Below are 23,559 nucleotides of genomic sequence, written 5' to 3' on the forward strand. Positions count from 1 at the left end.
TGAGTTTGCCTAACTCACTGCGTGTCTCAGTCTGAGTCTCCTTCTGGTTATTAGTTTGTGGCTATAAAGCTGACAGGAAGTGTCTTTTCTAATAATCTTATTCGTTTCCTACCATGTCTACAAGCAATCTCACAGAGTAGCCTGAGAGGTGGGGTAAGTGAATGGATTCTTCATGTTCCACAGTCATTCTGCCTGTACCAGTGAAGACATGATGCACTTGACTTCCTGAAACCAATGACCTGGACCTCTGTGTTCTTGAGAAACTTTGTGGAAGAATGGATCAGTCTTGCCCCCATACTTGGGGCTCTGGATTATGTCTAGTTCAGGAAAGCAAGACATCCAATCATAAATGTAAATGTCAAATCAGTTCAGTCGCTCAGTCATGTCCAACTCTTTGCGACCCCGTGGACTGCAGTCAGCCAGGCCTCCCTGTCCATCACCAACTGCCAGAGTCTACACAAGCCCATGTCCATTGAATCGGTGATGCCATCCAACCATCTCATCCTCTGTCGTCCCCTTCTCCTCCTGCCCTCAATCTTTCCCAGCATCAGGGTCTTTTCAAATGAGTCAGCTCTTCACATCAGGTGGCCAAAGTAATGGGAGTTTCAGTTTCAACATCAGTCCTTCCAATGAACACCCAGGACTGTTCTGCTTTAGGATGGACTGGCTGGATGTCCTTGCAGTCCAAGAGACTCTCAAGAGTCTTCTTCAACACCACAGTTCAGAACCATCAATTCTTTGGTGCTCCGTTTTCTTTATAGTCCAACTCTCACATCCATACATGACTACTGGAAAAACCATAGCCTGGACTAGATGGACATTTGTTGACAAAGTAATGTCTCTGCTTTTTAATATGCTGTCTAGGTTGGTCATAACTTTCCTTCTAAGGAGTAAGCGTCTTTTAATTTCTTGGCTGCAGTCATCATCTGCAGTGATTTTGGAGCCCCCAAAAATAAAACAGTCACTGTTTCCCCATCTATTTGCCATGAAGTGATGGGACTGAATGCCACAATCTTAGTTTTCTGAATGCTGAGCTTTAAGCCAACTTTTTCACTCTCCTCTTTCACTTTCATCAAGAGGCTCTTTAGTTCTTCTTCACTTTTTGCCATAAGGGTGGTATCATCTGCATATCTGAGGTTATTGATATTTCTCTTGGCAATCTTGATTCCAGCTTGTGCTTCCTCCAGCCCAGCATTTCTCATGATGTACTCTGCATATAAATTACATAAGCAGGGTGACAATATACAGCCTTGATGTACTCCTTTTCCTATTTTAAATTTATTTAAAAATTTTTAAATTTCCAAGTTTAGGCCTTGGCAAAGACATGATTTTATTTAGTTTTACTCGCTTCTCTGTACTCACCAACATTTGCATCACTGAGGTCTTTATCATTCTTATCATCACTGTCTTCATTAGAAAACTCCACGAAGCAACTCAGGAGAACACATGGAAACTTTAAACAGAAGACTGTGTGTTTACCCCAATGTGAACTTTTACCAGGTGGGTAGGTACTCCAGTTGTGCAGTATCTTTTCCTTTACTGTTTAACATGTATATTGTGAGAATCAGATGAGATATGCATGTGAACATGTTTTGTAAATTATAAATCTTATAGAAATGAAAAGGGATGGTTATAATGTGCATCCCCATTCCTCTCCATCACTTACAAAAGCATAAAAATATATACCACATTTTTTTGGAATATGTTTGGCATGTTAAGTACTGATGACCAATAAATGCTCATGTATTTTTCTTGGTTTGAAAAATGGCAACATTTCTGTTCATTAGAAATTGATACTAGGAACTGAAAAGGAGAATGTGTAAACATGTAAGATTATACACATTTACTTATATAGTTTGCCCCATTTGAACATGGCCTTACTTAACATGATAGCATGAGCAAAACTGCAATAAAAATGATATGTGCATAATCTCAAGGAATATCATTACAAAATATCTATTGATTTTTAAAGTAAAAAGAGTAACTTAAAAGTGGATAACCTGGAAGTTATTACCAGCTGACTCAAGTGATTAAAGTTAGCATTGTTAGTGATAGAGCAAATCAACATCATGTATGTGTACATCAGGGGTGGGTCCCAATGTCCGGCACCTGGGAAGGAGTACTCAGAGGTCCCTTTCCAGGCAGGAGCACTGAAGTTCCACCCAACTAGTACCACACTTTGGAGCCAGATCTAGGGTGAACAGATCCTGGGGGAGCTCTAAACAAAGGCATGCCAGGTCCCAAGAAGAAGCAAAACCATCTTCATTCCTGGAGCTACAATGCTGACAAACACAATGGAGAAAGGGACACAAACTTTGGTTGTCTCTGGAAAGAACCACAAATGCAGTCCCTATGGACTTTAGTTCACTTTGACCACATGGGCCCCACTTGCTTCAGTGCTCACCTCCCTGGGGACAGAGCACACGAAAGTAATGGATCCTTAGTGAACCTGACCCTCAGGGCTTCTACTCTAAAAACTGGGGAGGAGATATCACCATCAACAGGGCTGTGACAGCCATGGAGCAAAGAGGAGACCCCTTCCATCATCCAGTGCAGGCTCTGGTTACTGTACCATCACACCTTTTATAAAGGAGATAAAAACCAGCACATGCTGAGGAAAGAAGTGGCTGGCATCCATACCAAAAGAGCCCTGGCACTGAAAACATTGGACTCACATGGTCTACATAGGGATATTCCCACATTAAAACATCCCTTCAAGACCACGGTAGATAACTGTTTCCCATAAACTCAAGTAGACAACGAAAGTTAAGTAACATGAAAAAGTAGAGGAACTATTTCCAATTAAAAGAATAGAGAAATCCCTTGAAAGAACAAATGATTAAACAAACCTCCCAAGTCTACCAGGCCCCAAGTTCAAAAAGGAGGTAGTAAAAATGATGAAAAAAATAAGAAAGATTATCAATTACAATGCAGATCAGTGTAACAAGGAACTAGAAACTGTAAAGGAACCAATCAAAATTACACAACTCAATTGCAAAGATAAAAACCAAACTAAAAGGAATGAATACCAGACTAAGTAACACAGAAGAATAAATAAGTGATCTGGAAGACAGAATAATGGAAATACTTAATCAGAGCACCAGACAGAAAGACAAATAAAAAGAAAATGAAAGCAACATATGAGATGTATGGGATAACATAAAGGTGTGTGAACCTATGCAAAATAGAGATTCCAGAAGAAGGAGAAAAGCGTATAAAAAATATATTTGGAGAAATTATGGCTGAAAACTTTCCAAACCTAAAAGAAAACAGATATCCAAGTACAAGAATCAGAGGGTCCCAAACAAGATGGACAGACCCACACCAAAACATAATAATTGAAGTGGAAAAACTTAGAGAGATAATTCTAAAGGCAGCAAGAGGAAAACAAAGAGTAAGTTACAAGGGAACCTTAGTAAGGTTATCAGCTGATTTCTCTGCAGAAAATTTGTAGGCCAGAAGGGAGAGGTATGACCAACTGAAGTGCTGAAAGGGAAAAATCTATAACCTAGAATACTCTATTCAGTAAAATTATCATTTATAACAAAAGAAGAGATAAAAAATTTCTTAGAGAAGCAAAAACTAAAAGAATACAACAATATTAAACCTAACATAACAGCAAGTATTTAAAGGTCTTCTCTAAATGGAGAAGAAACAAAAAATTATAGGAAAAGAAAAAATACAACAGGAGAGGCAAATACATGAAAGGATTGAAGATTATTTACATAAGCTGGTACGTAGATCAAGAAACCATCAAAAAATTTTATAAAAGCAATTTTAAATTATATAACTACAATCAACAGAAAATGGAGAAGGCAATGGCACCCGACTCCAGTACTCTTGCCTGGAAAATCCCATGGATGGAGGAGCCTGGTAGGCTGCAGTCCATGGGGTTGCTAAGAGTCGGCCACGACTGAGCGACTTCACTTTCACTTTTCACTTTCATGCATTGGAGAACGAAATGGCAACCCACTCCAGTGTTCCCGCCTGGAGAATCCCAGGGATGGGGGAGCCTGGTGGGCTGCCGTCTATGGGGTCACACAGAGTAGGACATGACTGAAGCGACTTAGCAGCAGCAGGAACAGCAATCAACAGAAAAAGGATAAACAAGAAGATGTAAAATAGACCATCAAAATCGTAATGTGAAGATGGGAGAAAAAAATGTAGATCTTTTAGAATGTGTCTGAACCTATATGACTATCAAGCTAAAACAAGCAGATATAGTTATGCGTTAACATACTTGAAAACCAGGGTACTGTTAGTCACTCACTTGTTAGTCGCTTAGTCTGACTCTTTGTGACCCCATGGAATGTAGCCCTAGGCTACTCTATACACAGGATTTCCCAGGCAAGAATACTGGAGTGGGTTGCCAGAAGTTATGTAAGCAGGGTGACAATATACAGCCTTGATGTACTCTTCTCCTGATTTGGAACCAGTCCATTGTTCCCTGTTCAGTTCTAACTGTTGCTTCTTGACCTGCAAACAGATTTCTCAGGAGGCAGGTAAGGTGGTCTGGTATTCCCATCTCTTTAAATTTTCCAGAGTTTGTTGTGATCCATACAGTCAAAAGCCTTGGTGTAGTCAATAAAGTGGAAGTAGATGTTTTTCTGGAACTCTCTTGCTTTTTCGATGACCCAATGGATGTTGGCAATTTGATCTCTGGTTCCTCTGCCTTTTCTAAATCCAGCTTGAACATCTGGAAGTTCTCAGTTCACGTACTGTTGAAGCCTCACTAGGAGAATTTTGAGCATTACTTTGCTAGTGTGTGAGGTGGGTGCAATTGTGCAGTAGTTTGAGCAATCTTTGGCATTGCCTTTCTTTGGGATTGGAATGAAAACTGACCTTTTCCAGTCCTATGGCCACTGCTGAGTTTTCCAAATTTGCTGGCATATTGAGTGCAGCACTTTCACAGCATCATCTTTTAGGATTTGAAATAGCTCAACTGGAATTCCATCGCCTCCACTAGCTTTGTTCATAGTGATGCTTCCTAAGGCCCATTTGACTTTGCATTCCAGGATGTCTGACTCTAGGTGAGTGATCACACCATTGTGGTTATCTGGGTCATGAAGATCTTTTTTGTGTATTTTTTTTTGTGTGTGTGTGAAGATCTTTTTTGTGAAGATCTCTTCTGTGTATTGTGCCACCTCTTCTTAATATCTTCTGCTTCTGTTAGGTCCATACCATTTCTGTCCTTTATTGTGCCCATCTTTGCATGAAATGTTCCCTTGGTATCTCTAATTTTCTTCAAGAAATCTCTAGTCTCTCCCATTCTACTGTTTTCCTCTATATCTTTGCACTGATCACTGAGGAAGGCTTTCTTATCTCTCCTTGCTATTCTTGGGAACTCTGCATTCAAATGGGTATACCTTTCTTTTTCTCCTTTGCCTTTCACTTCTCTTCTTTTCTCAGCTATTTGTAAGACCTCCTCAGACAACCATTTTGCCTTTTTGCATTTCTTTTTCTTGGGGATGGTCTTGATCACCGCCTCCTGTACAATGTCAGAAATCTCTGTCCATAGTTCTTCAGGCACTCTGTCTATCAGATCTAATCCCTTGAATCTGTTTGTCACTTCCACTGTATAATTGTGAGGGATTTGATTTAGTTCATATCTTAATAGTCTAGTGGTTTTCCTTTCTTTCTTTAAGTCTGAATTTTCAATAAGGAGTTCATGATCTGAGCCACAGTTGTTTTTGCTGACTTTAGGGCTTCTCCACATGGGAAGCTTTTCTTTCAGTGTCATATATTTTTTCCTTTTCATACTGTTCATGGGATTTTCAAGGCAAGAATACTGAAGTGGTTCGCCAATCTCTTCTCCAGTGGACCCCGTTTTGTCAGAACTCTCCACTTTGACCTGTCCATCTTGGGTGGCCCCACATGGCATGGCTCATAGTTTCACTGAATTAGACAAGGCTGTGGTCCATGTGATCAGTTTGGTTGTTTTTCTGTGATTGTGGTTTCCATTCTGTCTGCCCATTGATGAATAAGGATAAGAGGCTTATGGAAACTTTCTGATGGGAGAGACTGTGGGAGAAACTGGGTCTTGTTCTGATGAGCAGGGTCATGCTCAGTAAAACTTTAATCCAATTTTCTATTGATGGGCTGTATTCCCTCCCTGTTGTTTGGCCTGAGGCCAAACTGAGACCCACACCTCCACTGGAGACTCCTGGACACTCACAGGCAAGTCTGGCTCATTCTCCCACTGGCCTCCAAAGTCAAATTCCTTGGGGGTTCTCAGTCCCTTTGCCAGATCCCCAGGTTGGGAGATCTGTTGTGGGTCCTAGAACTTTCTTAACAGTACAAGAATTTCTTTGGTATAATTGTTCTGCAGTTTGTGGGTTGTCTGCTCTGTGGCTCTATGGTGGGGCTAATGGCGACCTCCTCCAAGAGAACTTATGCCACACGCTTGGTGACCCAGGTCTGCTGCACAAGGAGTCCTGTCCCTGCAACAGGCCACAGCTGACCTCTGCCGCCTCAGGAAACACTCAAACACTCAAAGGCAGGTCTGGCTCAGTCTCTCTTGGGTCTCCAGGCCCTGGTGCACATGTTTTGTTTGAGCCTTCTGAACCCTCTGATGGGTATGGGGTTTGATTCTAAATGTGATTTCGCCCCTTCTACCACCTTGTTGGGGCTCCTCCTTTGCCTTTGGACACGGGGTATCTTTTTTTGGTGGGATCCAACATTCTCCCATTGATGGTTGTTTAGCAGTGAGTTGCAATTTCGGAGTTCTCACAGGAGAAGATGCGTGCACGATCCTTCTACTCTGCCATCTTGTCGATGCTATGAGGGAAGCTCTATCTTTGTAGCCCCTGGCAATTATTAACCTGACTTTTCTCTATAGAGTCACTATTCTTGACATTATACTAAAATAGAATCATAAAGTATGTGGCCTTTTGTCTATAAGGTTATTCCATGCTAGAGCATGTATCAGTACCTTATCCTTTTTATTGAATAATGTTGTATTCTACAGATGCAGTGCATTTAATCATCCATCAGTTGATGACTAGTTGAATTATTTCCAATTTGGGGCTATTATGTATAAAGCTGCTATGAACATTAATGTCTTTAGTGGATATATGTTTTTAATTCTCTTGGGCAAATACCTAGGAATGGAACTGTTAAGTCATATGGTAACTCTACATTTAACTTTTTGAGGAATTACCAAACTATTTCTCAAAGCAGCTACAACATTTTATAATATAGTCCCATCAGCAATGTATGAGAGTTCCAACATCTTCATATCCATACCAACATCTTGTCTGTCTATTTTCTTAATTTTAGTCACCTTAATGGATAGGAAATGGTATCTCTTTTTGGTTTTGATTTGTCTTTACCTAATAACTAATGACAGTAAGCATATTTTCATGTTTTATTTTGGAAAATATGTATTCCAACCCTCTGCTTGGTTTTTAAATAAATTGTCTGGTCACTGTAAGCTGCAAATGTAATTTTTTTTAATATACTCTAGATACTAGTCCCTTATCAGATATATAATTTGCAACTATTTTCTTCCATTCTGAGGTTTCTCCTTTTAAATGCAAAAGTCTTTAATTTTGATGATGTCCAAATTATCCATTTCCTCTTTTGTTTCTTGTAATTTAGTGTCATATCTAAAAAACCATCACCTATTCAAAGGTCACAAAGATGAACACCTATATTTTCTTCTAAGAATTCTATAGTTTTAGCTCTCGTATTTATGTATTTCAAGTTAATTTATGTTGTAATTTTTAACACAAAATGAGGTGGGGGTCCAATCTCATTTGTTTTGTATGTGAATATCCAGTTGTCCCAGACAAAGTTTTTAAAAGATTATTCTTTCTTCGCTAAATTGTTTTGTCATTCTAGTCAAAAATCAATTAAACATACATATTAGAATTTATTTTTGAATTCTCAATTCTATTACACACTGTTTTGATTATCATAACCTTGCAGTAAAATTTTAAAGTGTTGTGTGAACCCTCCACCTTTTTTCTTTCTGAAGACTGTTTTAGCTAACTTGTATTTCCCATAAGAATTTTAGGATTAGCTCATCCATTTTCCAAAAAGGGCAACTAACTCTGATAGACAGCACTGCCATCTTAACAATATTAAATCCTGTTGGATTGGATCATTTTGTTATAAAGGCACTGTTGGCACAGATGGTAAAATTTAAATTAGAGTCTTGAGGTGAAGAGCACACAAGAAGTTACTTGTTCTATTCTAGCAACAATTATTTCAAAATAAAAAGTTAAAATTTAAAAATGTGTGCTTCCTAACTGCTATGCGAAGCAGGTACTAGTAATCTGATAAAATTGTTCTTTCAATAATTCAAAGTCAAAGCACAGTAGTGACTTCAAAATGTTAAATATCAAGAGAATATGGAAAGGATATGCTATCTAGGCTGAGTTTTTAAGTAAATTTTCAAATAAATCATAACATTCTTCCTATCTCCTCCACCTCTAATATACACTGAAAACATTTTACAATTCCTTAGGAAATCTCAATTTCATAGTGACATTTTAAGTAGTTTTTCAGTATAAATCAGGGTTGCCTAAAAGATCTTGTTTACATAAGAAGAAAGGACTGCCATTGCTTTGAAAGAGATTTCTGAGATATTCAAGGGACCTTCTGTCCAGGATTTTCTGGTTTCCAGATTCTGCAACATTACTCTTCCCAGAGGTGAACACTTAATACATATGTGCACACTAATAGGCTCCAAACTGGTGACAGCCTTCATCAGAAGCAGATGCACTGGATGCACATCACTCTCCTCTTTCACCCTTATTCAGTTCAGTTCAGTTCAGTCGCTCAGTCGTGTCAGACTCTTTGCGACCCCATGAATTGCAGCACACCAGGCCTCCCTGTCCATCACCAACTCCCGGAGTTTACTCAAACTCATGTCCATTGACTCAGGGATGCCATCCAGCCATCTCATCCTCTGTTGTCCCCTTCTCCTCCTGCCCCTAATCCCTCCCAGCCTCAGGGTCTTTTCCAATGAGTCAACTCTTCGCATGAGGTGGCCAAAGTATTGGAGTTTCAGCTTCAGCATCGGTCCTTCCAACAGGATGTATATAAGTGCTTTACAATCTCATTTGAAAATCATAATCAGCTTATGCTATGGTACTATGATTAACTGTATTCTGAAAGCTTGTTAAAGAAAAGTTATTTGACACTTGTCAAAATGGTAAGGAAAGCATTATTCAAGGTATAGTCTTGAATATCCCTATTGTAATACCCCTATGGCAATGGGGGAAAGACTGGGCTTAACTCTAAATAAAGCAAATGAATATTTTAGCCAAGGAGCTGGGTTAAGTACTCAGTAGATGGAAAATTACTAATAAGAGGTACTAAGGGAATTCTTGTTAAAGTCAGGCCAAGGACTTATACGTTAAAAGTGGGGTATGAAAAACTTGATCAAATATAAAGGGTGATCAGATATCAAAGGTAGGGAGATAACTTAGCAGAATTCTGTGCTAAGACATGCCTGGAAAGGCCAAAGACATGAAGTAGAGGGGAGGCAGAGAGAAGGGAGGTATGGGGAGGTCAAGGTCCTTTTGACAAGAGAACTCAGAGAAGCCTAACTCAAGTTTGATAAAGAAGAGAATCTTTGTCAAGCTACACTGAAGACAGTGGCAATAGTTTTTCATTATTCATGGTATACCCAAGTTGTATTATAGTCTCTAAGACAGAGTGAATCTTCATTAATAATCACCGAGTAAGCAAATCAAAATAAAGAAACTAAGGCTTCTACGAGTTCAATAATTTGCACAAGGTCACGCAGGGAATGGTGGAGGTGGCAATGAATTCATATAACATTATGATGCCTGCCCTCCAAACCATCTCAGCACAGTTTCCAGTTGTTTTATCCTTCTGAAGGGAAACCAATATGAATTTTAGTCTCTCAGCCTTTGGCACTACCTCCATTAGTGGTAGAGACCGTGTCTTCCAACTCTATCTACCAAAACTGCAAGAACTGCTTCTGAGGTCTTCTCACAGGGGCACTTAATTCAAAAACTGGCACATTCCAAAAAGTGTTCTTGTGGCCTTTATCAAAGACTTCAAGTGAAGCATGGTTTGATGAAAGCACAATTAAGCTTATTTAAATCATGACTAAATGGCTGGTGGCTTATCTATTGAAAGTTATTTTATTAGCAGGGCTTCCCTCATAGCTCAGTCGGTAAAGAATCTGCCTGCAATCTTCAAGAGACCCAGGTTCAATTCCTGGGTCAGGAAGATCCCCTGGAGAAGGAAATGGCAAACTACTCCAGTATTCTTGCCTGGAGAATCCCATGGACAGAGGAATCTGGTAGTCTACAGTTCATGAGTTCACAAGAGTTGGACATGACTTAGCAACTAAACCACCATCACTGACCCTGTCTGTAACTACATGCCAGGGCAAGTTAACACCTCATTTTTGAGCCATCAGCCTGCATTTGGGGACCAGATAATCATGGCCAAAGCTTCAGGGACAGTCTAGTTACTACATCCATCAGCTCTGTTCTTTACTACGATGGTTACATGCCTCTTTATTATTGGCTCTGGGGAAATCCTCCTCCTAAGGGCCCTTGATAAAGAAGCTTTCAGCAGACATCTGGTGGGTAAATGAGGTGTGAGTGCTCACCAGCTCCACCCATTATACCATCTCCCCAAATATGGGATCTGGGAGGAAATTACCCTCTTCCTAAAAGTCAGGAATTATTGCCTGTTTGTGCTGAATCAAGACCTGGATGCTGATACCTTTTCTCTGTTCCCAGTCTGGGGTCTCAACTGCCAACATTTCCCCCTTTGGTTCTAGAGGAGAGACGAGGAAAGAGGGGAACCTGAGAAAACGTTAAAACCTATAAAGCTGCCATACTGATGAGTCTTCCTAGAAAAAGCAGTACACCAAAGAATATGTAGTAAACCAAGTGAAATTACTTAACTTCCTTGTGACTTCATTCCCTCATCTGTAGAACAAAGAAAATGGTAGTTACCATCTGTCAGAATGGTAGTTACTGTCTGTTATGAAGATCAAACTGTGTAACAGGTGTAAAAGCACACAAACTTAAAGGGGTGAGGAAATAATGCCAACTTTATTGGGTCCTATGATCTATTAAAATGTCATATATAATCACCTCTCTTTCACAACAAAATAAATGTCCCTCCTTAGCAGATTTTTCTGACCACTTCCCAAGCTTCTGTTTCTGGAAATAGCTATTTCATAACTGAGATAGAACTCTTGACAATACATAAGGCAGAACCCATCCAGGCTGGGCAGACACCAGAAAGTCACTTCTTCTTCCTCCACTGGATTGCCCTTGGCCACATCAGCAGCATGAGAACAACAGCCTTTGTCCTGCTCTCAGCCCTGGTGCTTGCAACCATCCTCAGTATCTCCCTCATAACCTTGCCCCTGGCCTGATATTGAGAGGTCATGTTATCTTCTACCCATATAATTCTGAAATTTACACAACACATATAATAAAGGAACATTTTTGAAATGCACTTTTTCCTTTGTACCAATAAATGACCAAATTATACCATCAGGGTGCAAGTGGACCTAAATGGTCAACCAAATTGCTAAACCAATTTGGTTTGACCAAATTGGACCAAATGGTCAACCAATTGCCAGGCAAAATTGCTATCCATATAAACATTTAGTATAATTTCTTTGGGAAATGTCTATCCAATGTATCCTTGGACTTAACATCACTTTTTATTGGGATCTCATTTCATCATAAAACAATTCAATCCATGACTGGCAATCTATAGTTTGGCAGCATGAACTACTATTCTTCTTCTTCCATTATTGAGTTGAAATCTGCCTCCCTAGAATTTTCAACTGCTAGTCCAATTTCTGCCTCCAGGCTTGTTACATAACAGCAGACACTTCCAATATATAAAACTTGTGTTTGGTTTTTTTTTATATTTTCTAAGTTCAGATTATGAAGTAGGAAAGAACAGCACAAACGCATTATTATAATAGCTATTTCATCTTTTGGGCTACACTCTAAACCTACTTCAAAAAAGAAAATGAAAAGTTTTGTGTGAAGAGCTTCAACCTTTAATATTATGCTCATACAGACAGCTTTGAAGTGAATCATATTTTGATGACAGTCTGAGACCTGAAACAAATCAAAGATTAGTTTTCTAATAAGATTAGATTCTTCCAGAGTTTAAATTTCTTTGTCTTTATCTTACAGATATAGAATGTGTCAAACACCATGGCCAAGATGTGTACCCATCTTGACATGACAGTACTATTTTGCATAATCTTAAAGGCCAGTATCAGTAAAGAAATACTCAACACTATATATTAATTAAATTTCTACATGTTTGAAGGTTTATTTTTTAAGTTTCAAAAATTGTTTCATTTAAAAAACTGTAGGCAGACCTTTCTAGAATGGAAGGGGCAGAGCAGAGTAGTTAGACACCTAGCATCAGAGTGACTAGGTGCTGAGTTAAATTCTAGCTGTTTGATAGTGTCCCCACGGAAAACAATACTTGTCTCATATTTCACAATATTGCAAAATTTAAAGCTGTAATATTTGAAAAGGGCTTAGGACAGTACCTGACACATAGTAAAGTTCAGGAAGGACAAGTCAGGACTTAAAATGTTTAAATGGGTCACTTACATCTTTGTTCTCTAAAGAATGAAGATTTTAATTTAACCTTTTTTTCATTACTCATTAAATAATGACTACTGTTGAGACAATCTAGGTGTGGTAGTAAAAACTTAAGCTAGCTACCAGGTAATTTGGGTTTTAGACTAGCTCTACTGCTTTATAGCTGCATTACCCTGGGGGTCCAGGCAGTCCCTTCCACTACTTTGAGTCAAAAATTTTGGTTTCCCTGTTAAAGAAAATAAGAGATTAAGACTGCAAATTTTGGAGTCAGGATTGAATTCAAGCCTTCCTTTATGATTTATTAGCTGTGTGAGAATGAAAAGGTTAATGAATATTAAACCTTACAGTTTCCTGCTCACAATGCATATGATATAAATTCTGGCATTGGGGTTTGAACAAGCAAGAAGAAGTGAAATCATGCTGGTATATACTTGACATCAGTTCAGTTCAGTTCTGTCGCTCAGTCATGTCCAGTTCTTTGTGAAACCATGGACTGCAGCATGCCAGGCCTCCCTGTCCATCACCAACTCTCAGAGCTTACTCAGACTCATGTCCATTGAGTCAGTGATGTCATCCAACCATCTCATCCTCTGTCATCTGCTTCTCCTCCCACCTTTAATCTTTCCCAGCAACAGGTTCTTTTCCGATGAGTCAGTTCTTCACAACAGGTAGCCAAAGTATTGGAGTTTCAGCTTCAGTATCAGTCCTTCCAACGAATATTCAGGACTGATTTCCTTTAGGATGGACTGGTTGGATCTCCTCGCAGTCCAAGGGACTCTCAAGAGTCTTCTCCAACACCACAGTTCAAAAGCATCAATTCTTTGGCACTCAGCTTTCTTTATAGCCCAACTCTCACATCCATACATGACTACTGGAAAAACAATAGCTCTGACTAGATGGACCTTGGTTGGCAATGTAACGTCTCTCCTTTTTAATATGCTGTCTAGGTTGGCCATAGCTTTTCTTCCAAGGAGCAAGTGTTTTTTAATTTCATGGCTGTAGTCATCATCTGCAGTGATTTTGGAGCCCCCCAAAATAAAATCTGTCACTATTTCCACTGTTTCCCCATCTATTTGCCATGAAGTGATGGGACTGAATGCCACGATCTTAGCTTTCTGAATGTTGAGCTTTAAGCCAACTTTTTCACTCTCCTCTTTCACTTTCATCAAGAGTCTCTTTAGTTCTTCTTCACTGTCTGCCATAAGGGTAGTGTCATCTGCATATCTGAGGTTATTGATATTTCTCCTGGCAATCTTGATTCCAGCTTGTACTTCATGCAGCCCAGCATTTCTCATGATGTACTCTTCATATAAGTTAAATAAGCAGGGTTACAATATACAGCTTTGACGCACTCCTTTCCCAATTTGGAACCAGTCTGTTGTTTCATGTACAGTTGTAACTGTTGCTTCCTGACTTGCATACAGATTTCTCAGGAGGCAGGTAAGGTGGTCCAGTATTCCCATCTCTTTAAGAATTTTCCACAGTTTATTGTGATCCACACAGTCAAAGGCTTTGGCATAGTCAATAAAGCAGATGTTTTTCTGGAACTCTCTTGCTTTTTTGATGATCCAGCGGATGTTGGCAATTTGATCTCTGGCTCCTCTGCCTTTTCTAAAACCAGCTTGAACCTCTGGAAGTTCACAGTTCACGTACTGTTGAAGCTTGACTTGGAAAATTTTGAGCATTGCTTTGCTAGCGTGTGAGGTGGGTGCAATTGTGCAGTAGTTTGAGCATTCTTTGGCATTGCCTTTCTTTGGGACTGGGATGAAAACTGACCTTTTCCAGTCCTGTGGCCACTACTGAGTTTTCCAAATTTGCTGGCATATTGAGTGCAGCACTTTCACAGCATCATCTTTTAGGATCTGAAATAGCTCAACTGGAATTCTATCACCTCCACTAGTTTTGTTCATAATGATGCTTCCTAAGGCCCATTTGACTTCACATTCCAGGATGTATGGTTCTAGGTGAGTGATCATACCATCGTGATAATCTGGGTCATTAAGATCTATTTTATATAGTTCTTCTGTGTATTCTTGCACCTGTTCTTAATATCTTCTGCTTCTGTTAGGTCCATACCATTTCTGTCCTTTATTGTGCCCATCTTTGCATGAAACGTTCCCTTGGTATCTCTAATTTTCTTCAAGAGATCTCTAGTCTCTCCCATTCTACTGTTTTCCTCTATATCTTTGCACTGATCACTGAGGAAGCCTTTCTTATCTCTCCTTGCTATTCTTGGGAACTCTGCATTCAAATGGGTATACCTTTCCTTTTCTTCTTTGCCTTTCACTTCTCTTCTTTTCTCAGCTATTTGTCCTCAGGCAAACCATTTGCCCTTTTGCATTTCTTGTTCTTGGGGATGGTCTTGATCCCTGCCTCCTGTAAAATGTCATGAACCTCCGTCCATAGTTCTCCAGGCACTGTTTATCAGATCTAATCCCTTAAATCTATTTGTCACTCCCACTGTATAATTGTGAGGTATTTGATTTAGGTCATACCTGAATGGTCTAGTGGTTTTCCCTACTTTCTTCAATTTAAGTCTGAATCTGGCAATAAGGAGTTCAGGATCTGAGCCACAGTCAGCTCCTGGTCTTGTTTTTGCTGACTGTACAGAACTTCTCCATCATTGGCTGCAAAGAATATAATCAACCTGATTTCAGTCTTGATCATCCAGGGATGTCCACGTGCAGAGTCATCTCTTGTGTTGTTGGAAGAGGGTGTTGGCCATGACCAGTGTGTTCTCTTGGCAAAACTGTTAGCCTTTCCCTGCTTAATTTTGTACTCCAAGGCCAAATTTGCCTGTTACTCCAGGTATATCTTGACTTCCTACTTTTGCATTCCAGTCCCCTGTAATGAAAAGGACATTTGTTTTGTCTGGGGACAAACCACAGGGCAGCCATACATGACGTGGGGCACTGCAGTTCCATTTTCCACCACGCTGTACTAGCCTCTGAGGTCCCCCCCTCCCATCCTGTCATGCTTAGTAATCTTTGTATTGGCAGCTCTCAGCTCAGCTCTAAAATTTAGAAGGTTCATAAAGTATACTAACTGAAGGAGTGGATGAATTAATTAATGAAACATATCTGAAGGGGAACATGAATTTAAGCATATTTTGAGTTATCTAAGTGGAGATACTCAAACATTAGAAAAATATCATGTCTGCAAGTGAACCTATTTTTGAAACCAAATCAGAGTCATAGACATAGAGAACAGACAGGTTGCCAGGGGTGGGGGGCAGATTAGTAGATGCAAACTAATATATATATAGAATGCATATACAACAAGGTCTTACTGTACACTACAGGGCACTATATTCAATGTCCATATAACTTAATCAGTTCGCTGTATACCAGAAACTAACACAACATTGCAAATTGTAAATCAGCTAGACTTCAATAAAAATAAATTTTTAAAAAAGAAAAATATGATGTCTGAAACTCTGGGACAGAAGAAGCTGGAAATGTAGAGTCTTTGGTAAAGAACTGGAGTTAGTATAGAATTGGAAGTAAAGCCACAGAACAAAATTAATAGCTATCATGTATTCACTATTTACCATGCCATGTACTGCTAAGTATTTCATACATATCTTCTCAGTTATATATGTTTTACTTTAATATTATAATACAGGAAGTCAAGATATACCTGGAGTTATTATTGCCTTCATTTTGCAGATAAATAAAGTAAGGCTTAGAGAGAAAAAATAATTATCCCAGGGTTATATAGTCAGGATTTGAATTCCAACATGTTTGACTTTAATGTCCACATTCCGCAATTTGCTCAAAGATGAAAAACCTATAAAATTCTTTCTTGGTAATTGCCTACTTGCCCCTTCAGGCAACTTATCACCTTGGCTTTGGCTCCAGAAACAGATTAGTGGATCTCCACTACAACGTTAAAATACATCTGTTTGCCTATGTGCTAGCAAAGTGTATATCAAGTACCTTGTTACCAATAATTAATGGCAAATGTTGCTATGATGTAGAAGTTCTTATAACTATAGTAGTTATCATCATAATATATCTCATACTTACATTCAGGCAGAACCTTTAAATTGAAAGAGAGAAGTAGCAAACTGTACTACATGAGATATGTAGAAAACTGATCCCATGGGAATGGTTGTACTTGTGAATATGCTATATGTGTTGAGAACAGATGCGTCAACCAGTATGGTGGAAAAGATTCTACTTTAATATAAATAATGATTCAGTTACCAGTTATTATAAAGAAGTTTATCACTAATGATTATATATATGCTATAAATTTTTTTTTTACTTACTGTATCTTGGGGTTAGCTGAGAACAGACAATTGGAATAAGGCACAAATGCACTGAGAGCTTTCTGAACTTGCTTGTAAAATCCTAAGTCCTGAGAATAAAAATTTTGCTTAAGGAATTCAAGGCTTTTTATATGTATTTCCAGATTGACTGTAGTAAATATAAAAAGTTACCATCAGAAGAAAGATTTTGTTATGACATATATGCACCAATTTGTGGATCTGATGGCAAAACTTACAGCAATGATTGCTACTTTTGTTATGAAGTTGAGTAATTATTGAAATAGTTTTCTATATTTAAGGGTTAATAATTATGTGTTAAGACAAATGTACTTGAAGCAGAAGTTGTTGTTTATGGTATAGAATATGTGAATCATCTCCTGCTGACTCTGATGAATAGAATTCTCATAATTTACAGGATTGGGGAGTCACTGGTATTCCTGTGCCACTACATATTGACAGTAAGAGTGAGTAGAGAACCTTAGAAGGAAGGAATCTTGGAAAGAAATTTAAAGGTCATCCAGTTCAACTTCCACTTATTAATCTATTGCTTAAACTCTTCCCACGAAAAATTCACCAGTTTGGCTCGCAGCCTATGCTTTGTTTATTTTCAGGGAAAAAGAAATGTCCCTCCATCCAGGCATGCCAGTCCACAACTGCTAGGATGAGCTGTGTTTATTGTTCAGCTTCAACAACTAAGTCTGGATATATTAGAGCTCCTTAACGATTGGTCCAAAAGGGGACACTATTTGAAAAACCTAAAGAACTTGTTCTAGTTCTGAGTCTGATTTCTTAAAAGAAAAAAAAAAAATGTATGCTGGAGGTATAATAAACTTAAATATAGAAAATCAAATAATCAAAAGTAGTTTAAAGATTACAAAGTAATCATCCAAAAGATATATTAGCATCAGCTCAAAAAGCACAAAATGATGACTAATATCAGTTCACTTCAGTTGCTCAGTCATGTCTGACTCTTTGCAATCCCATGAATCGCAGCATGCCAGGCCTCCCTGTCCATCACAAACTCCCGGAGTTTACCCAAACTCATGCCCATCAAGTTGGTGATGCCATCCAGCCATCTAATCCTCTGTCGTCCCCTTCTCCTCCTGCCCCCAATCCCTCCCAGCATCAGGGTCTTTTCCAACAAGTCAACTCTTCACATGAGGTGGCCAAAGTATTAGAGTTGCAGCTTCAGCATCAGCCCTTCGAACACACAGGACTTATCCCCTTCAGGATGGACTGGTTGGATCTCCTTGCAGTCCAAGGGACTCTCAGGAGTCTTCTCCAACACCACAGTTCAAAAGCATCAATTTTTTGGCGCTCAGCCTTCTTCACAGTCCAACTCTCACATCCATACATGACCACTGGAAAAAACCATAGCCTTGACCAGATGGACCTTTGTTGGCAAAGTAATGTCTCTGCTTTTTAATATGCTATCTAGGTTGGTCATAACTTTCCTTCCAAGGAGTAAGCGTCTTTTAATTTCATGGCTGCAGTCACCATCTGCAGTGATTTTGGAGCCCCCAAAAATAAAGTCTGACACTGTTTCCACTGTCTCCCCATCTATTTCCCATGAGGTGATGGGACCAGATGCCATGATCTTAGTTTTCTGAATGTTAAGCTTTAAGCCAATTTTTTCACTCTCCTCTTTCACTTTCATCAAGAGGCTTTTTAGTTCCTCTTCACTTTCTGCCATACTAGAGTGTATTTAGAAACTTACAGTTCCTTTTAAGTACTTTTAAAACAAACTTGACTGAAAACGAGCATCTAATATATATGGCATATTGTTCTGATTCTGTTATATTAAGAAAAAGTTATGAACTCTTATAAAAAAAAAAAGGCTTACGTGTATCTTCTTTAAATAAAAAATCCATTAAAGTATGTTTTTAGGGACATAAACTGACTGTGATGTATTATGAGCCTTATCCTTATGCAATCAGCACCAGCTGCTAAAAAATCCCTAAACTGCCGTCACTCCTCTTAAAAGCATCAATAAATGGAAAGACTTGGCTACACTTTGAGGGGCTCACTGGTGAAATATGGATGCTAATGAAATGCCTATGGCCTCAGCATTTCTCATTTGTTGCTATTTTTGTCTCCACAGGAAAACTAACAACAAACTTAAATTTGTATACTTCGGAAAATGTTCAATCTGTCTTATGATTACAACTCACAAGAGACACATTTCTTCTCCCATATAATCTATACCATGTTACCTAATCTTGTCACTATTATGTCTTAATGTGCTTGTAAAATAAAGTGAAATAAATATATGTCTGACTTTTTGTTTAGGAATTGAATCGTCTAGATTTGTTTCACTTTTGCGTAATATCTATGACAACTTTAGGGCCATATCCTGGGGAAAGTGGCCAATTAAGACTAGTAGTGATGCTGAAGCTCCAATATTTTGGCCACCTGAGGTGAAGAGATGACTCATTGGAAAAGACCCTGATGCTAGGGAAGATTGAAGGCAGGATGAGAAGGGGATGACAGAGGATGAGATGGTTGGATGGCATCACTGAGTTGATGGACATGAGTTTGAGCAAACTCTGGGAGACGGTGAAGGACCGGGAAGCCTGGCATGCTGCAGTCCATGGGATCGCAAAGAGTCACACATGACTGAGAGACTGAACAGCAACAAATACTCCAATAAAAATTAAAGAATAAAATAAAAATAAAGGATGCCCGTCCGCACTGCCCCCCACAACTAAGCATAATAAGGTTAAATTAAAATCAACATGTTGTTATTTTGCTCAGTTGCTCAGTCATGTCAGACTGAACAACAACAACAAAGTAGGAACCAGAAAAATCAAAGGAGCTAAAGCTGGTGCCTTCTCTTGCCCAGGCTAGGAAAACATTCCCTGTGCATAACTTAGTTCTGGCCTATTCCTGAAAAATTCCTGAACACATAAAGAGGGAGAATTCAAGCACAACAATCAGGAAATACTGTTTTGTTATATATCTCTTGTGTTTAAGACACTGAAAGCAACCCTGAGTTGAGACTGCTACTTCTTCCCAGAGACTATGTCTGTAAAACATTTCAAGTAAACACAGTCAGGAAAGTTGTGCAAGTTCCCATGAATTAGTTGATGTCTCCCATGTTTTTCTTTCTTTAAAGTCTGATCTCAGGTCTAGGACCTGAAACTTGAAATCTTACTAATACATTATGTATCCCCAAAATTATATTATTATATATTTCAAAGATCATATTATTTGTTCCCCAAAACAGAGAGTGTGCCTTGCAAAACTTTTAAATCTATCTGTACATCTATTTAATGAACACAAATCTATTAATGCCTACTTTGAGTCTGTGTTAGACTTGGTAGCATACAATAGTGAATAGAATTGATTTGGTCTTGTCCTCTTGGAGCTTACATTCTGTGGAAAAATTATTTGCCATGCTTAGTACAGCATCCTGTACAAAAGTGATATTATACAAATATGTTTAGTAACACTGAATCAAAATTAAGCAACATTTCAGTTGTATTATAACAGAGTCACATTATATAAGTATATAACATATGAAAATCTAACTACCTGATCTCTGCAAAGAGGGAAAAGGAGAAATCTCTGCAAAGAGGGAGAAAAAGTTAAATTCTTTTGAACTGTGTTCTGATCTCACAAATCCATCAGAAATTTAGGGACTAAGACTGTCCACCACAATGACATGAAGTAGGAATTCAAGTAGGAAACTGTTTGTTGTAGTGGTTATTTTCTTGTTTTCCCTTTGGTTTTGAAAAAAAACACTCCTTAAAGAAACTCTTTAAAGAAATTGAAAATACTGACTTGGATGTCATTTATCTTTTCACCAAATACTGATCAAATATCCACATTTTGTTGGATGCTAGAAATGCAGCAATAAGCAAATATAAAAATTCATTCTTTCTTTATGAAGCTTTAAGATTACATAGGAATAATAATAGGATACCAATCAAATGTGTGTGTGAGTGTGTATGGCAAATCTTGAGACTAGTTAAGCAAAAAATGATCTCTGGTACAGGAGTGGAGATGGGGGTGGGTGGGAGGCAACAGTCATGGGGTTAAGAAGCAAGAAGCATCATTATAAGCAGAGAGAACAGTAAAAGACTGGAACATAAGTAACTAACACCAACAATTGGTGAGTTCATATTTTTAAGCCACTCTTCCTCCCAAGCCCCTTCTATAATCCACACCCCACAATCTATTTTCCAATTACTTCCAAAGTGGTATTTCTGAAACACTGATCTCATCTTGTCATCTTCCTGCAAAAACTGTTTTAGTGAGTATCACTGCCTAATCCTCCATCAGTACTGGGCACCTCGTTCTCCATCTGCATCCCTCTCCACTCCACATTTTGGTATGAACTGCTTACCACTCTCAGAACCTTGCATGAACTCTGCAATTTTCCACATGCTGCTCCCTCATCCAGTACTTCTCTTTCTCACTTTTCCAATACCAATTCCACTCATTAAAGATTCAGCCCCAGGGTTATATTCCATAAAAATCTCCTCCTATGTATTCAGTCCTGCTAGATTAGCATGTATCACATTATATTCTCATTAGCTTAATAAATATCTATCTCTTTTGTTACATTGTGAGCTCACAGCTGGCACATTGCAGGTGTTCAAATAATGCTTTATAAAGTAATCCAATTAAACTAAAATTAATTGAATTTTACTTCTATCAATAAGTAAGGAAGCAAACCATGGTGTCTTATCCCAGATAACCCTGAAGTCAGATGTCACTTCCTGATTCATCTGAAATTTTTGCATCTGTTTGCATTCTACATCAAAGCAAGCTCCGAATGGTTATTCAAGTTCCTACAGAATCCACAGACACACAAATAATAGCAATGACTGTTTTCCTAGAGACTGCCACATAAAGACAGGAATGGTGGTTACCTTGCACACCCACAGCCTGAAACTCTCCATTACGTTCCTGTTCTCTATATTCATATCTTGCAACACTGTCTTGTAAGTCAATCCTTATGATTTTTAACATGAAAACTGCCATCAAATTTTAAAGATTCCCAAATAAAATAAAGTAAAAATTAAATACATTGTAAAAACATGTTCCCTATTCAAATTCTAAGAAATCTCACTCTGCTTCTTTTTCTTCCTCACATTTAAGCAAGCAGGTATTACTACATCCAATAAACCGGTCCTCCTGGAACAGGTAACTCCTGTCTCTCTCTGAAAACAAAGCTAAGTGGAAGCACTGACTTTGACTTTGGAATTTTAATTAACAATAATAGTACAGATCAAGGAAATGGAAGCCAGAGCCAGAAAAACACACCTCAACAAAATATCCACACACTGAAAACTTCTCAGAATTTCTGAAGAAAAGAAACTTAAAATTACAGAAAATTAAGCTTTTTAAAAGTGCCTGATAAAACTCTACAAACAAACTACTAGAGTTCTGAAAAATGCTTCTGGAGAGATCTGAAAACTACTGGATCTTTACCAGTTGCCAGACTTCTAGGCACTTCCTTCCTAGGATGTGAGGCATTTAACACTCAAAAATAGATTCTGAGGTTAAAAGAACTACACCCAGGCCCAGCCAAGTCCTCCATGGCTCATCCATCAACAAGTCTAGTTTTGGGGTTTCACTCTCCCTAATCCTAGTTCCCGAATCTCATTCTTCATGTGGGAGACCCCACCTGAAGCCCCACCTCTGTAACTGGCCCAGCAGCCAGACCTTCTGGCTCTTTGCCCTTCCAGTTTGTGCTCCCTGTTTCTCTCTTCCTCTCTGCTTTACTGCTCCTAGAAATGAAGCCCAGTGGCAGACACCCCCAAAATATTGGCAGACTTCTGCTGTGGTGCTCACCTCCCTTGTCTGCCTGTTTTTAGACTGCTTGTCTGGGCTCCAGTTTATCTGTGAGGCCCACACATTGCCTGGACTACCATCTGCTTGCTGCCACTCTATAGATATGAACATGTCCCCCAGTCAGACTGAAATTATCTGTGATATAATGGATAAGGTGGTGGTCATTTTGCAAAATGGTATATATACATGTCTAATCATTGTGTTGTATATATTAAACTAATATTACACATCAGTTATATCTCAATTTTAAAGAAAACGCAGATTAAAAACTCTAAGGAAGCTGGAAAAAAAAAGATGACGGGTTTTGGAGAAAGAGAACTTTGGGGTCAAATCTAGATTTGCTGCTTCTGAGAAACTTTGAGTTAGTGATTTAACCTCTGAGTTTCAGTTCTTGCATTTCAAAACGGGGGCAAAAGCAGCTCCTCATGAACTGGTATGAACCACTATACAGACAGCATATAATATTGTGCCTGGCACATAATTAGCCAAAAAATTAATAAATGATTTTAAAATAACAGAACAAAAACTTGTGGTTGCCCTAAGCTTGTATCCTAAGCACAATGGATGGTTCTATTTCAGGTTCTGGCTCCTCCCTGTCTTCTTTTCAGCCCCACCCTATCACCCCTGCCTGACCCCACCCTAAGAGTCAGAACTATGAACCTCCTGTCAGGGCAGAGCCACAGAAGTCAGCAGAGTAGTATGACTGCAATGAAATAAAAACACACAGTCTTCTATCAGGGACTTTACAAAGACTTCTAAAAAGATGGTCCTCAAGTTTGGTTTATATATATATATATATATATCTTCTGGTTTTGAGGCTCAAGAGCAAGAACTTTGGCCCTGTTTATATTTGTATCTAAAATGGGTATTGGTCTATGTGTTTCTGCACTGCCTGAAAAACAG

At 38.7% G+C, this 23,559-nt stretch overlaps 2 protein-coding genes across 2 annotated transcripts in view; one reads left to right on the plus strand and one right to left on the minus strand.

Annotated features, from left to right (window-relative positions):
• Window positions 1-23,559, minus strand: part of LOC133061439 (sperm-associated acrosin inhibitor-like) — a 142,638-nt gene that overhangs the window by 89,201 nt on the left and 29,878 nt on the right. The gene's annotated exons all lie outside the window — the stretch shown is intronic.
• On the plus strand, window positions 11,291-19,052 carry SPINK9 (serine peptidase inhibitor Kazal type 9). The gene is made up of 4 exons (XM_061152250.1): window positions 11,291-11,345; window positions 16,206-16,258; window positions 16,998-17,122; window positions 18,956-19,052. Exons 1-4 carry the CDS (start codon window positions 11,291-11,293, stop codon window positions 19,050-19,052), a joined length of 330 nt encoding a protein of 109 aa, XP_061008233.1.

This window comes from Dama dama, chromosome 9, assembly GCF_033118175.1.
Source record: "Dama dama isolate Ldn47 chromosome 9, ASM3311817v1, whole genome shotgun sequence".
NCBI classification, from domain to species: Eukaryota; Metazoa; Chordata; class Mammalia; order Artiodactyla; family Cervidae; genus Dama; species Dama dama.